Below are 15,784 nucleotides of genomic sequence, written 5' to 3'. Positions count from 1 at the left end.
TTTAAGAGTCTCTATGGTTGATTTTTATTTTTGAAGGTACACAAAAAATCTCACAAAAGTGAAGGACTAAAAATTTTTATAGAGGACTATTTCACCAATGAGGGTCAGTTCAAATACCATAGCCCATTTGCATTAATAGAAACATCCACAATTTCGGCCGTGGGGTATTTTGAACGAAACACATTTGATCTTTTGGAACAGTGATATTTAATCAAATTTGTATTATTTATTTTCATAAAAATTTAATTTAGTGGTTTTAATCAAAATATTTTAACCACATTTTGATTTATTTATTCAAATTCTACTTTAGTAGTCATTATTTTTATAGTTTTTTGGGGGCTATCGTTATTTCATTATTTAATTAATTTCCAGTTACTTATTTTTACTTATTTAAGTAACTTTTTTTTTACTACTTGCTCCAAACATTTACACGGACCCCTATCATTACCTCAAATAATATGAAATAATAGTAATAATATTATTATTCCATTCTAAACACTGCAAGATTTTTTTACGTTTAAGGTTATGTCACGTGACTTCCGTTTGCGGTTATATTTTGAAAAATGTATTAGAGAGTAATTCGATAGATATCAATAATTTGATAGATGTCTTTTTTGCCAATCGATTACACGATTACAGGTTTGATCACACTATTGTGAAAAGTTCAAATGTAAGTGTTATACAGTTCACCACTGGGTAAGTTAAGGCAAAAATACATGAGGCCTGGCTTTCTACTTTAGCGCCAAGCTAAACTTTAACAAAGTCGTTTGTGTGTGTTATAACGTGTAGCGTTTATAGATATATACATAATATATCATACATATATCTATGTTTAGTGTTTACCTTTACCTGAAACGACAGCTGGCAGCAGGGGGAGAAAGAAAGAGTGGCGTCTAAAGCAACGTTATTCTTTGCTGAAATTTACTTTGAGGTATGATCCAATATTTATTGTAAAGTGGTTGTTTTTACTGACATTCACAGCAAAAAGACCTAACGTTAGACATATTTGAAATATGACTTATTAAATATGCTCACCTATTAGCCTAAATGGCAACAATGTCTTGCAGTTTGATGCTGATGTTTCCCTCTTTGTAGTGAAGTAGTTTAACGCAAGTTCGTCCATTAGTAACTTATATTTGTGACATTCCACCGAATGGGTAACATTTATGTCCTCAGAATATTAAATGTATAAAAATTAACTCTAAAATGCATTTTAGTAGTAATCAAAGTGTCTTTAAATTTATCAAACTGCAACATTTAGAATAAAAAATAAATAGTAGTTGTTGCATGTCCCCACTCCCTGCTTTTATAATTTGCTAGAATATATTGTTTAAATATAACATGAAGTTATATATCTATTTATTTAAAAGAAAAAAATTGTAACATTGTTGATAAAATACACATTTTAGACGTGTCCCCAAGTTTTCACTCTTTACTGTTACCCTAACACATTAACCCCTCTGATTAACTTGGAACATTCCATAAAGCATATTTTCAACAGGAATATGCATCATCCAGATCTTTTAAAGGCAATGAAAGGGAAGTCTTCTCATTTTATTTTCAATTTATTTGATGATATTTCAACAGTGTGAGAGATGGTCAAGCTTGCAAGCAATGTTACTTAAGTTATTTCTATAGGTTATAAATTTAAAAAATACATATGTTTGATTAACCAACCGAAGCTCCATATCCTCGTGCTATTAGCATGTGTGTCATGTGGCTATTTTGCATGTATTTAATCTATGCTAAAAACTCAGGACTGAGTAATAGTAACAGGAGTGAGTTGCATTCTCTGCTGCATATATGATAATGCAAAAAATTGTTAATGTAAGATGATTTACTTGAATATTTTAGGTTTCGGTTACCGTTACTTATATTGTAAATGTACACTCACTGGCCACTTTATTAGGTACATTAGGTTTCCTCCGGGCGCTATGGTTTCCTCCAGTCTAAAGGCACGCAGTACAGGTGAATTGAATAAGCTAAATTGGCCCTAGTGTATGAGTGTGAAAGAGTGTGTAAGGATGTTTCCCAGTGCTAAGTTGCGGCCGGAAGTGCATCTGCTGCATAAAACATATGCTGAATAAGTGGGCGGTTCATTCCGCTATGGCGACCCCAGATTAATAAACCAGCTAAGCCGAAAAGAAAATGAATGAATCAATAGAAAAGATACAGGAAGGACCTAGAGTCAGGCAGGAAGAAACTAATCAATGACCTCAGAGAGAAAAGTGCAGACGCCACAAAAAGTGGACAGAGATCTACCATAACATCAAAGACAGAAAAGAAGCCTTCAAACACATTGTCACCCCTCCACACAACCCAAAGTTATTACCAGAGCAAGCTAGACATTCACAGAGTGTCTGAATATTCATTCTTGTTACTGGGTGTTCATTCCTGTTTTCCTGTTTAAATTTAAACTTCTGTAAAATTAAAAAATGGCTTTGCATTAAAAAAAAAATACACCTTGGGTACATATTTAGCAATTTTTTTGTAACAAATATAAATTATTTAAACATTTTACCAACTATTTCTCAAAGATAAACACTTTTGTGAGTGGATGACAAAATAATTTCAAGAGGTCAAATTTAGCTGATAATTGATTATAAAGCTTGTTTGGCAAGCTGTCCTGGAAGAGAGCCCTGAGCTCATAAGATCCTTGAACCCGGGGCTCCCTCCCATTTGCAAGGCGAGAGGGGAGTTTGAGCTCAGTTAGATCTCGAGGACTCCCCTGCTGTAATGCTAATGAACTGATAGCGATTGCTCATAAGAGATAACTACTCACTAGGAGCATGTCTATGGTGCCGATTCGGATTAGTCAATTAACTTAAGTTGCATGTTTTTGGATAGTGGGAGAAAACCGGGGAACCCAGGGGAAACCCACGTGAGCACGGGGAGAACGTGTAAACTTCGCACAGAAACATCGGCTGGCTTGGTAAAGACTAGAACCAATGACGTTCTTGCTGTAAGGCAACAGTGCTAACCACTGGACCACCGTGCCACCCATCAAGGAAAGGAGGAGTAGTGGAAAGGGGAGATTCTTCAAAACGAAGATGGCTGTTATATGGAACTTAGGGTATTTATTGTGGCTTAGGAATCGTCTGATTGGTGATTCATAAATTAAATAATGCGGGGCCAGCTGCAAGCAATCATAAGCATGTAATCCTTTTGAAATTAGTTTATAAATAAACTTCACTAGTTGACATTTAAAAAAATAATAAATTAAGAAGTTACTTGATTTTTGGTAACAGGACTGAGAAAAACGGATTCTTCCCTAACTTTGAAACCTTGTAAAAAGTAAAACAAAGGTGCCTGGGATTGCCCAATATTCATTTCAAAGAGTTAAATATGTGTGTTGCTAGATACAATGTTAAAAAAAGAAAAAAAAAATTATTTAATTTTACGAAATTACAAAAGCAAATGTTACTTATACGGTGGAATGTCTCATTTAATGATGATAATAGCCTACTTATTTCTATGGAAAACTATGTTTGCAAGTATTCCTGCAGCTTTAGCATGACAAAATAGATAACTCCTATTTTTTCATTTTGAAGGTGGCCTGCCAAGTCATAGCTTTATCATTTGTATGATGTTCTGAAAGAAATCCATAAAGGTTTTGTTTAAATTTAATAGTTAAATGGTTAATAAATTGAAGTAGTGTTTTCTTATCATTAAAATAATCACAGCATTTACATTTATTAATTTAGCACTATGTTCTAAATCAGGGGTGGGCAAACTAAGTCCTGGAGGGCTGGAGTCCTGCATTGTTTAGCTCCAACACTAATCAAACACGTCTGAACATACTAATCAGTGTCTTAAAGATTACTAGAAATCTATTAGCAGGTGTGTTTGATTAGAGTTGGAGCTAAACTCTGCTGGACATCGGCCCTCCAGGACCGAGTTTGCCCACTCCTCTTCTAAATTCTAAACCAACACTGCAAGAAACAATTAATCTGAGAAACAACATCATAGAGTGTGGCAATAACGCAACAAATGTCCATTAAATACTAGACAATACAGGGCTCAACAATAAGGACTGCCCGATGGCCCGGGGCCAGCGTGTGAGATGCTCGGGACAGTAGACAGGATTGTTACTGGCCCGATCAGGCCACAGCTGCCTTGTCACTAAAGTTTAATTTGCCTGTGACTATGTCAATTGTGTGGAAATACAGTTTTAGAATTGAGAAACAGTTTGTGTTTTCAAGCCTTCAAATGCTATCTTCTCGGTTCTTCTTATCTGATTGGATGTTGTGAGCACGTTATTAGTACAGGGAAGAGACAGCAACATGGTGGTAACATCAAATGATGATGCTAAAGGAAATCATTTGTTTCTAACGTCTTGGAAGCAGACATATACGAGCGTACACCATGACTAAAAAAATTAAGTGATGAACAGTTCGCCGTCAGTTTGGCCGGTCTTTAGCCATCTTTTGTTTGAAAACACTTTGAATTTTGCTCATTGCACATTTATTAACATTTTTTAATATTTTAATTCTGGATTTACAAACATTTTGACACGTTTTTGTTTTATTTGTGGCTAAGAAATTTCTATTAACTTTTTTTTTGGTGGGGCCAGTGAAAATATTGGCAGGGCAAGTAAAAATCTGAACCACTGGTCTGATTGGTCCAGTAGAAAAAATCCTTATCGTTGAACCATGCAATAATAACAATATTTCAATGAAAACATAAAATTTAATAAGGGTAATGTTCACTGTTGTTCAATGATTTTATAATAGTTGATATTTATTTTTTAATTGTATTAGGCCTATACAAAACAATCCCACAAATGAAGGTGTTGTATACAGTACCACACACATTTGCAGTGAGCTAAATTAATGTTTTATTACATTAATTTAGCAAAGAAAGCATTAAATTGATTACTTTTTTACAGTTCTATCTTAGTGTGTATCCACTGAGCAGTGTCATTTATGCTTTATTAACTGTTTTTAAAGGAAGATTGCATGCTTAGTAATTGGGGTAATTAATTGTAGAGATGATCAGAGGCTTTGAGTTTGTATTTCCTCTTTTGTTGCACGGGCTGAAAAATGGATAGATTTTTTCAATGAAAGACTGACCAGTGAATGAATAGATTAAAGCCTCGGTCTCCACATTGTAAAAGGAGACCAGACCCTCGTCATAATCCACAAACACTCCCACCTTCTGTGGCTTGTCTTTCAGGGAAAGCCAAACAGGACTAGATTCGTTTGCCACATATTCATTCCCATTCCTCTTCCATATACTCCAAAATCCACACTCGGGACACACTTTTATTTTCCCTTTTCTGTTGATGGACTTTCGAGCCATTCCCAAATCCCATTCAGCCTTATCACTAACTTGCACCTCAAAGTAAAATCTTCCACAGGAAAACCCATCCTTTCCCAGGACACAGGCAGATGTGTCAAATCTCTCAGGGTTATTGGGAACATCTGTCCAGGTTCCTCCATGACTCACTTGTTTCCCATTTTTAGACAGGACGAGTTTAGGATAAGCTGTGTTGGGATCCAAAATCACATCCACTGCAAGAGAAATACAGCTTAAGTGATAAGTACACTACCTGACAAAGGTCTTGTCATTAATCTCAGTTGTAAGAGCAACAAATAATAACTTGACTTCTAATTGATCATTTGGAAAAGTGGCAGAAGGTTGATTTTTCTCATGAATCATCTGTTGAACTGCATCCCAATCATCACAAATACTGCAAAAGACCTATTGGAACTCATATTAACCCAAGATTCTGACAGAAATCTGTCAAGTTTGGTGAAGGAAAAGTCATGGTTTGGGGTTACATTCAGTATGGGGGCATGCGAGAGATCTGCAGAGTGGATGGCAACATCAACAGCCTGAGATATCAAGACATTTGTGCTGCCCATTACATTACAAACTAGAGGAGAGGGTAAATTCTTCAGCACTTCTCATACTTCAGGCTCCACATCAAAGTTCCTGCAAGCAAAGAAGGTCAAGGTGCTCCAGGATTGGAAAGCCCAGTCACCAGACAAGAACATTATTGAGCATGTCTGGGGTAAGATGAAGGAGAAGGCATTGACAATGAATCCAAGGAATCTTGGTGTACTCTAGGAGTCCTGCAAGAACGCTTTCTTTGCCATTCCAGATGACTTTAATACGTTATTTGAGTCACTGCAGAGAGGTATGGATGCAGTCCTCCAAGCTTACGGGAGTCATACACAATATTAATTCTTTTTCCACTACACCATGCTTTTCTATACTTTAATGTACATTATTTCTGTTAGGTGACAAAACTTTTGTCTAAGCAAAGTCAGACCTTACTTTCCTAATTAAATATTTCAATATCAAGGCATGATCATGTTTTATTTTGGTAAAATAAGTGTAATCTAGACACATTTGCCATTCATTTAAGCCATTCTGAGACCAAAGGATCAACTAAGTCAAGTTATTAATTGTTGTTCTTAAAACTTGGATTGGCGACAAGAGTGTGTATGCTAATTTTAATAACATTTATCTTACCAGCGTAAAGTTTCTGGATTGTTCTCAAATCTACTAATGGAGAAACATCCACACTGACGCACGACACATTCACTTGTTGATTACTTGTTGTGTTTCTTGATAGATTATCTGTTTTACCCAGAGTAAAGTAGATTTGTCTCTCTGTCTGAACGTCAGTATTTTTAATTGTTGAGTTTTCTGTCAGGACGCCTTGCTTTGTTCTCATAGGAACAGATGCATTCTTCATCTTCATCACTGAAGAACTTTTAGGGACCAGTAAAGGATTGGAGGGAACAGAATCAATGTTTGTGCTGCCAAACACAAACACACTGTTGGCTGAAGATTGCGTTGATGTCGATGGTGGTAGAGTAAAGTTGAATTTTTTAGGAACAGAAGGCTCAGCTGTGAAAGCAAATGAAAATTCCCTTATGTGTTGAAATATTTATTGAACAAGACTGATGCAAGAATGATCACTAGAAGATTGTACAACATATTGCTGTTTGTGAGGATTCTGTCCAGAATCAAGACACATATAAACTCAGTTCTCTTAATACTGACTTCTGTAAATCAAATTAAATATAAAATAAATGTGTAAAGCAGGGCTGTTGCTAGACTTGGACATCCTTGGTTCTTATAATTTAAATTTTCCTAATAAGGTGACAAGGTGGCTCAGTGGTTAGCACTGTCACCTCACAGCAAGAAAGTCGCTGGTTTAAGACCCGGCTTGGTCAGTTGGCATTTTTGTGTGGAGTTTGCATGTTCTCTCTGTGTTGGCCTAAGTTTCCTCTGGGTGCTCTGGTTTCCTCCACAGTCCAATAACATGCAGTATAGGTGAATTCAATAAATTGAAATTGGCTGTCTTGTATGTGTGTGACTGAGTGTGTATGGATGTTTCCCAGTACTCGGTTGCTGATGGAAGGGCACCCGATTTGTTTGACATATGCTGGCAAAGTTGGTGGTTTATTTTGCTGTGGCGACCCCAGATGAATAAAGGGACTAAGGAAAATGAATGAATTTTCCTAATGTCCAGTTACACAGATATGCATTGGCATGATTTTCTGCACATATGTTTGTTTTCAATTAAAATACATTGCTTTTTCAACCGTTGATTCGGTTTTACATCAAGAATAACATCTTTATTCAGGGATTACTACTTTTAATTAAAACACTTAAAGTAAATTGTAACTCAAAGCTTTTACTAATTGATTGCTCATGTATTTCAGAATATGATTTGAGCCAACCAACACAATGTATTATCAAATGCAAATATTGCAAAGGCTTATTTAATTAACTATTAATTATTAAAATAAACAAATGTAGATGTCAGTTTCAGTCTGTTAGTTTTAAGGACATTAACTCTACTGTAAATGCCGGTGTTCTTCAAACGGTGACAAAATTCGAGATTTAGGAGATATAAAACTGATATAAACATGTAAAGCTTGCAGTTTGCACTTCCGTCTTAATCAGGAGTGCCCAAACTTTTTTCGTATGAAGGGCCAAAATCCAAATATCATTGATAGCTTTTGGCCGAAGATAAATATAGCAAACTACATTACAATAACGTTGTCCTGGGTACGTTTACTAATTTATTTCCTAATATTTCAAAATAAATAGAAAACATTACTTTAAATTGTTCTAATGCAGTATAACTTTTTAAATGATAAAAGTTGCTGAATAAACTAGTCAAGCAGAATCTGCCTTTGCCTTGATTTTCTCACTCTGTATTGTTGCGTGACAGTATGTACATTTAAAGAAAATATTATTAATGTTCAAAATTTAATTAAAACTTTGATTTCAGTTTTAACAATAAAACAAACAAACAAAGGGTTACATTAAATCTGAACTGACAATCTTGAAATCATCCCAGTCAGTCTCCCTCTCTTCTCAGATGGGATTGGGATGGCGGGCCAAATCAAAGGTTACCATGAGCCAGTTTGGGTATCTTTGGTCTAAATGGATAAACATTTTTGTCACATCATCTTTTACTTCAGTTTCTTATTAAATCTTAACCAATCAAATGCTCTCTAGTGTTTCACATGCCACGCCCCCTCTAAGACGCTTTTCATTTGCTTTTCATTTGCTTTTTATTTGATAAGCTTGAGCTAAACCACTCACTGGCAGAGAGTGGTTTAGGCTGATTCTTCAGTTTTGCATTTTTTTTTTTGGTGAAACTGTAAAGTTTTGAATTTCAAACCGCCTATAAATGTTCTAAATGGGATAGTGAATGCAGAATGGAAGGTTTGCTAAGCATTTGCTCACCAATGAGTGGCTCCAAACATTTATGAGTTTTGCTGAACGTTGGAAACTGGTAGCCATTGACATGGAACTCTGTGTTCAGGAGGAGAAAGACATTTGAAACAGAAAAACAGGTTAGGAACATGTTGAGGATGACAGGATTTGAGTATGCTTTTTAAAAAGATAGTGTACCCAAAAATGAACATTCACTAAATATTTTTTTACCCCATGGTTTTAAACCTTATTGAGTTTTATTCTTCTGCTGAACACAAAAGAAGATATTTTGTATAAAGCTGGGACTAAATAACCATTGATATCCGTAGTAGGAAAAACTAATACTATGGTAGCCAATGGTTACAGGTTTTCAAAAATGTTGTGTTCAACAGAAGAAAATAACTCATAAGTATTTGAAACAAGTAAAGATAAAGTAAATGATAATATAATTTTCATTAGTGGGGGAACTGTCCTTATTTATCCCTATTATAACATTTTGCCAATTTCATAATACTGCTTACTGATGTCATGGATTTTTTTCAGCTCCTTGTTGACTGTTTCCTTGAGGCAGGCAAGAGCTTTTTCCAAAGTTGTTGTGTTCTTTAGATCAGTGTTACTGATACTGATGTTTGTCCAGGTATTGACTTGTGGAGGGCCACACACAGACGAGTAAACCTAGAGGAAAACAGGAGATGTGCTTTAGAATGAGAAGTTCTACCCTGTTATGTGAGGTAAGAGAGACTGACCTGTAGGACGTGCAGGTGATCTTCAGTGTGTGAGAGCTCCTCCAGCTCAGTGTTTCTCCTCTTGAGTTCTTTGATCTCCTGCTTCAGCGCTATAATCAGCTCTTCAGCCTGCTTCTCAGCTGCTTTTTGCTTTTGCTCCATCACCTCCAGCAGCTCACCCTGACATCTCTCAATGGAGCACATCAAATCACTGAACAGTTCAACGTGATGTGCTTTCTTTCTCTCAGTGTTGCTCTGGTTATGTGAAGAGAAATAATAGAATCAATACATCAAATTCCCTCAAATGAATTACTGATTGCATATTGTGAAGAAATTGTATTTATGATATTGTTCTTATTATGAAAAGCATACCTTCTTTGACTTTACTAAATTTTTGATCTCCTTAATCTTTTCACTTCTTTCCTGGATCATCACTTGGATTTCTGCTTGTGTCTTTTCCAGGTAAACCTGAAAATAAAGAGCTTTTTTTAACGGCAAACAAAACACATATTCGTAGGTATGAGATGTTCACAAACTGTCTTTGGTTTGTATCACAGTTCTGTGGTCATAATTTTTTTTTCCATTGTAAAAAAAAAAAAAAAAAATCCACTATTGTAAAACTTAAAGGTCCCATGAAATGAAAATACAGTTTTTTAGATGTTAGTATAAATATTGCTAGTTTTTAGGAAATAAATAAGTTAGTGCTCACCAAAACTCAAAATTCACTTTCCTGAGATATAAAATTGATATAAACATGTAAAGCTTGTAGTTTTTTACTTCCACCTAAATGGTTCAGCGATTTTTATAAACGTCAACTCATACTTTAATTTCTCATCAAATCTTGACCAATCAAATGTTCTCTACTATCTGACATGTCCCACCCCATTCAAGTAAGGATGAGTATTGAAACTCGGTGAAAATATGGCACCGGTACCTATGTAACTGGTATGTACTGGACTGAATCAGCCAGTCTGATCTCATGAGGAAACGCAAGTATTTTACCTTTTGTCAGTTTAGTGGCTAATTCGTAAAAATTCGTATGAGTTGAGTTGTATGAAAATGTACGATTTTAAAAAGGAGGCGTGGCACCAAATGCCACCCCTAACCCCAACCGTCATTGGGTGATGAGCAAATTGTACTAAATTGTGCGAATTAGATTGTACGAATTAATGCGAATTAGCTACTAAATTGAAAAGTTACGAACTGCCGTGAGATTGCGTTGAATCAGCATAGGAATTTCAGTGCCACTGGTGCTGTGACAAGCCCATAAGAAGCATCAAGGGGTACATCAAAAGCACACACAGATATACCAAAGAGCTTAGAATCACCAAGAAGGGACACTTTTGATTTGGGGAAACAGCCACTAGATGGTGCGGCGGCCATTTTGGAATGAAAATTCCAATAGAACAACAGCATATTATAAGTCTGCAAAATAAACTATTAAAAGTGCTGATAATTGTTAAGTAAGTTTTGTATTGTTGTCTTTCAGGTAGTATCTCAGCTTTGATGCACTTTTTAAATTAATAAATAAAAAAAAAAGCAGCTGCTTGCCAGCAATAATATCCAATGGACAGCCGATCGCTTTCACTCCAAAATGGTGGAATCCGGGCTGTTGCTGGGCGCTGCTGTTGCAATGGAACGTTCTATTGAGTATCACCTCTTGGTCATTTCAAGCTCTTTGGGTATACTTTGTGTCACACTGTCTCTAAACATTTAATTCTAAACAAGTTTGAAGGATATGGACACTGTCGGTCAGGCGATGTTAGGCGTTTGTTCTTGTTGCTTTGCGACGTATAGAAGGCAAAGCGTGCAGTAGGATGCATCCGGTGTGCGACTCCTATCAGATTTATCAACATGCATGATCGCATTCATCAAATTTGCTTAAAGTAAGCATTTTAAAGTATTACAATTATTTAAAGTTTTTACAAGCACAATTTTTGACAGAGCAATGTGAATCAGATGCTTTATAAAAGTTCCATGTAAGGGGAGAAACTTGTCGAACTTGATGAAACATTTGAGGGCACATGGAATCAACTCAACAACGAGATTAGTACATTAAAGATGGGTAAATTAATCTTGGAAGAATTTTGTCTCACCTTTCTGTGTCCACTCTCTTCCTCAATAGGAACAGCTTTATGGTGCTTATGTTCTGTTTCAGTGCAAAACAGACACAGACAGGTCTGATCATCTCTGCAGAACATCTCCAGGGGTTTTTCATGTTTGCTGCAGATATAGTCTTCCAGGTTCTCCACTGCGTTGATCAATTTGTGCTTCTTGAGCCTGGGTGCGGTTTTGTGAATTTCCAGGTGAGTCTCACAGAAAGATGTTACACACTGCAAACATGACTTTACAGCATTTTCAGAGCAAACGTCACAAAAAATAGTTTTTGTTTGCTGTTGAAGTTTTTTTGGCTGTTGATGCACCTTGAAACAATCAACAACCTTTTTGAACGATGTATTTATCTTTAGTTCTGGTTTATTTTCAAAGTTTTTCTTACAGATAGGACATAGAAAGAGCTGTTCACTGTTCCAGCATGCCTCGATACAGATATTGCAGAAGTTGTGTCCGCATGAAGTAGTGACTGGGTCTGTGAACACCTCCAAACATATGTGGCACTGGAACGACTCATCAGAGAGAGATGAACTGAAGGAAGTCATGACTGGTAGAGGAGAGACTGTGAGTATGAGTGGTCAATCATCAGCATATTGCATAACATGAAGGAAAAAGAATGAAATTGGTATAGTGAATTAAATCTATCCTTTGACAATATAGTTTATAGAAAAATTACATATTGATATCATATGGAATTAGAAAGCCCTGCAATATTCAGTTAAGTTGTATATTCCAATATTCCAAATATAGTTTTTAAATTTTCAATTTATGTGCTTGTCTTGTTGAGTGTTGCTATTATGTGATTGTTGTATGGTTGTATTTATGTTACCAGTGTTAAAGACAAATTTCCTTTCTGTGCCAAGCACAATAGAGCGGACAATACATTTTAAAGGATGCAAATAGTTCCGAAGTCGTCATCTAGATTTTTATGCATATTTCTGGATAACAGCGAAAAGAGCTTATAATACTTTGTAAGACTCTAACTACAAAGGAATCATTTGAAACTAAAAGTCTAATTTAGTTTTTGTAAACTCACATTAACAGCAAAACATTGTGCTTTTATAAATAAAAAAAATAAACAGGGTGCGCTCTTTGCCTTCTGTGTATTTTGTTTTAACGAAATACAGTTGAAGTCAGAATTATTGGCCCCCTTCTTTATTTTCCCCCCAATTTCTGTTTAATGAAGAGAAAATATTTTTTCAACACATTTCTAAACATAATAGTTTTAATTACTCATTTCTGATAACTGATTTATTTGATCTTTTCCATGATTACAGTAAATAATATTTGACTAGATATTTGACTTTTCAAGACAATTCTATACAGCTTAAAGGGACATTTAAAGGCTTAGCTAGGTTAATTAGGTTAACTAGGCAGGTTAGGGTAATTGGGCAAGTTATTGTATAACGAGGGTTTGTTCTATAGACTATCAAAAATAAATATAGCTTAAAGGGGCTAATAATTTTTTACCTTAAAATGATAAAAAACTGCTTTTATTCTAGCCAAAATAAGACTTTAAAAAAAATATTATTAAACATACTGTGAAAATGTCCTTGCTCTGTTAAACATCATTTGGGAAATATTTAAAAAAGAAAACTATTTGTACTATTTATGAGATGAATGAGAAAATTCAAGTAATTCAAGTCCCAAATGAGCACTTAAAAAAAAGATCTCAATTGTATGGTTTGTTTGTCAAAAAATAGCAGCTATAAATGTGTAGCACACAATATTAGCATTTTTATTGGTAAGATGGCCAGTCAGTTAAAATATTGACCAAGCTTCAGTTGCATAATTTTTTTGCGTTATTTATTTAGAAGTTAAATGTCATAAAACCAGTATTCATTTTATACAAAAAGTTGTGCCTAAATAGCCTATATTTATATATATAGTTGCAGTATCTGAAATCCTACCTGTGTTTTAGTGTTGTCTCTGAGCGTGGACACAGCAGGTAAGTAAAAATCTTCATCCTGGACCAAGAACTTGACAGGTTTTATAGTTCAGTGATAAAGGTTTCAGTTTCACTTTACTATAAATTCTTACATCATATGACACACCTTGTCCTGTCTGATTTAAATAACTATAATATATACATACAGCTCTCTGGATGTCTCAGAACAGTGTGAATTAAACATTTATTTAAATTTAGTTTTATCTCATTCACCGCAATATGCTAACTGACGTCATCACATTCACTAATAGTTAATTTGTAGTATGCTACATGCCAAATTTCACACTATAAAGCTCTGGTTCTTCTATAGGAAGCATATGGTGTATAATGAGGATGACAGAAAGGGGCTCTCAGAGTAAGAAACCACCCCTTTGCCACTCCAGAGACTCATAATGTTCATGCTCATAATGTTGAAAACATTGCAAGACATTATGAAAGTTTAACCATGGCTTACTGAACTATCTGCAAATAATATTTGCAATAATATGTTATGTAAAGGGTAACACTTACATGCAATGCAATCTCATTTTTTAATATTAGATAATATATTAAGTGATGCAAAATAACAGCATATTAGACGTGTTGTGTGTGATAATACAAATATTCATGTTAGTTTGCGATGCATTAACTAATGTTAACTTTTAATCACTAAATGCTAAGATTATCACCAGGTGTAAAATTCTGAACGTATTGTTCTTTATCTAGTTTTATGTTTAATTTAATTTTGTTTTAGTTTGTTAACTATTTTAGGAGTTCCACTTATTATGCATAATGTTTCATATGAAGTGCATTCAAACATAAAGACTACTTAAAGGAAAAAAAATAAATAATGCAAAGCTTAAATATAACTTTTAACCATAACATGTTTGACCAATTTCATTTTTTTGTAAAAGGATAGTACTTTTGCTTTTGGATCATTTAGACTGTAATGCCCCAACCTAGCCAAGTTTCGTTTTATTGTCAGGTGTGTGCAAGTTTCTTTCTGTTAAAATGTTTGCAGTGTTGAAACAAATGTAATGACATAGCAACAAAACAGGAAAAACTAGTGGGTTTCCATAATAATCAGAAATATTTTGCATATCTACCCCTAGCCACCTAAATAGGAGAACTGATATGTACTGATAAATGTTTTGTATGTAGTTATTCAGTGTTTGGTGTTGCTAGGTTGTTTTCTTACAAATTGCTCTGCTACATTTTCCTGGATTCCATTTTTGTATAAATCAATATGAATAAGTTACTTTTAACAGGACTGCTTGTCACAGGCTGATTACATAACTTAGAATGCTTGTTTTCAATATATACTTAGAGGTGGCTATTTTCCTTTGTATGACAGAAAAGGGATGAAAGAATAATGTTGTATCCATTTTGGGAGGTATTTCTTATTGACTTCTCAACCAGTATTTTTTTTAATTACCACTAACATTGTGTATCTTTATATTATTACCTAGATTAAACTATTACTTAAAGTTCTTACCTGGTCTAGCTTGTAAAGTTGTGTGTTAGTAAATACACTAATTAACATGAACAAATGGGCCATTATTTTAAAGTGTTTCCAAGTTGTTTTTGTGGGATTTATTTGGTGATAAACAAAGTACCACATGAAAATCTTTTATTCATCAATAGTAAGTCCCTGTAAATGTCTGTAATTTGAAAAGTAACAAAAGTTGTTAGCGTCATACCACCCTGTAGCATTTGTTTCATCTAGAAACTGCAGGCAAATGTATGCTGAAGCACGTTTTTTCGGCTTTGCAAAGATGTATCCCCGAGTCTGTGTTTATTAAAGTAGACTTTTTCCTTGTAATTATCAGTGTGAACACACTGTTTGCACTCTTTATACTTTAACAATGGAATGGAATAGTCCATGAGTATGCTTGTTTGCTTGTATCTTTAGCTTCTAAGGATGATTTCTATATTTTCCTAAAAACATTTTTTTAACAATAATATATTTGCCTCTTTGCATTTTCATTAATATTACAATTCAACTTAAAATGAGACACCCTGCCTTTATTAAATGCAGAGATATAAAGATTTGGACAGAAGAATTTATTATAAGTAAAAAAAAAAAGGTTTAGATTTTTTTCATCAGAGTAAGGTCCAGTTGTGAGTATTGTAGTATAAGTTGAGTTGAATTTAGACTAATTTTTGGATTTAAACTAGTCTGGGCATTCTGGCAACCGTTTAGGCCATTTATGGCCTAATTTCTGGGGCCACCCAATAAGTTGTGGAGGAGTTTGCTCCATGTTTCCAGTATAGATACAGTTTACATTTGGCAAACAGCTTTTTGGTTAATCTTTTGCTGTATACTTCCGAG

General features: G+C 34.7%; 2 protein-coding genes across 2 annotated transcripts in view; one reads left to right on the top strand and one right to left on the bottom strand.

The window, feature by feature from the left end:
• The first annotated feature begins 525 nt into the window (after positions 1-525).
• Positions 526-15,784, top strand: part of dysf (dysferlin, limb girdle muscular dystrophy 2B (autosomal recessive)) — a 153,008-nt gene continuing 137,749 nt past the window's right edge. Inside the window, 5 exon segments of the mRNA NM_001442068.1 lie at positions 526-696; positions 837-931; positions 9,326-9,419; positions 11,572-11,719; positions 11,901-12,089. The gene's annotated coding sequence lies outside the window, so the exon portion shown is untranslated.
• LOC560993 (zinc finger protein RFP) lies at positions 4,452-12,070 on the bottom strand. The gene is made up of 6 exons (XM_087261035.1): positions 11,510-12,070; positions 9,786-9,881; positions 9,435-9,668; positions 9,210-9,363; positions 6,481-6,861; positions 4,452-5,513 (listed from the first exon to the last, which is right to left on the bottom strand). The coding sequence occupies exons 1-6, from the start codon at positions 12,068-12,070 to the stop codon at positions 4,963-4,965; spliced, it is 1,977 nt and encodes a 658-aa protein (XP_087117161.1). The 3' UTR covers positions 4,452-4,962.

The sequence above is a fragment of the Danio rerio genome, chromosome 7 (assembly GCF_052040795.2).
Source record: "Danio rerio strain M-AB ecotype USA chromosome 7, GRCz13ab, whole genome shotgun sequence".
NCBI classification, from domain to species: domain Eukaryota; kingdom Metazoa; phylum Chordata; class Actinopteri; order Cypriniformes; family Danionidae; genus Danio; species Danio rerio.
Note: the sequence above shows the minus strand (reverse complement) of the source record. Positions and strands in the feature narration are given on the sequence as shown.

Bases quoted from the DNA above. Each gene is read 5' to 3' on its own strand.
- LOC560993 (XM_087261035.1), bottom strand. From the start codon at position 12,070: ATGACTTCCTTCAGTTCATCTCTCTCTGATGAGTCGTTCCAGTGCCAC. The intron at 6,862-9,209 runs GTAAGCAGTATT...TTGCTTTCACAG, and splicing joins GAAAAAAATCCATGACATCA to CTGAGCCTTCTGTTCCTAAA. The intron at 5,514-6,480 runs GTAAGATAAATG...TTTCTCTTGCAG, and splicing joins AATCCAGAAACTTTACGCTG to TGGATGTGATTTTGGATCCC.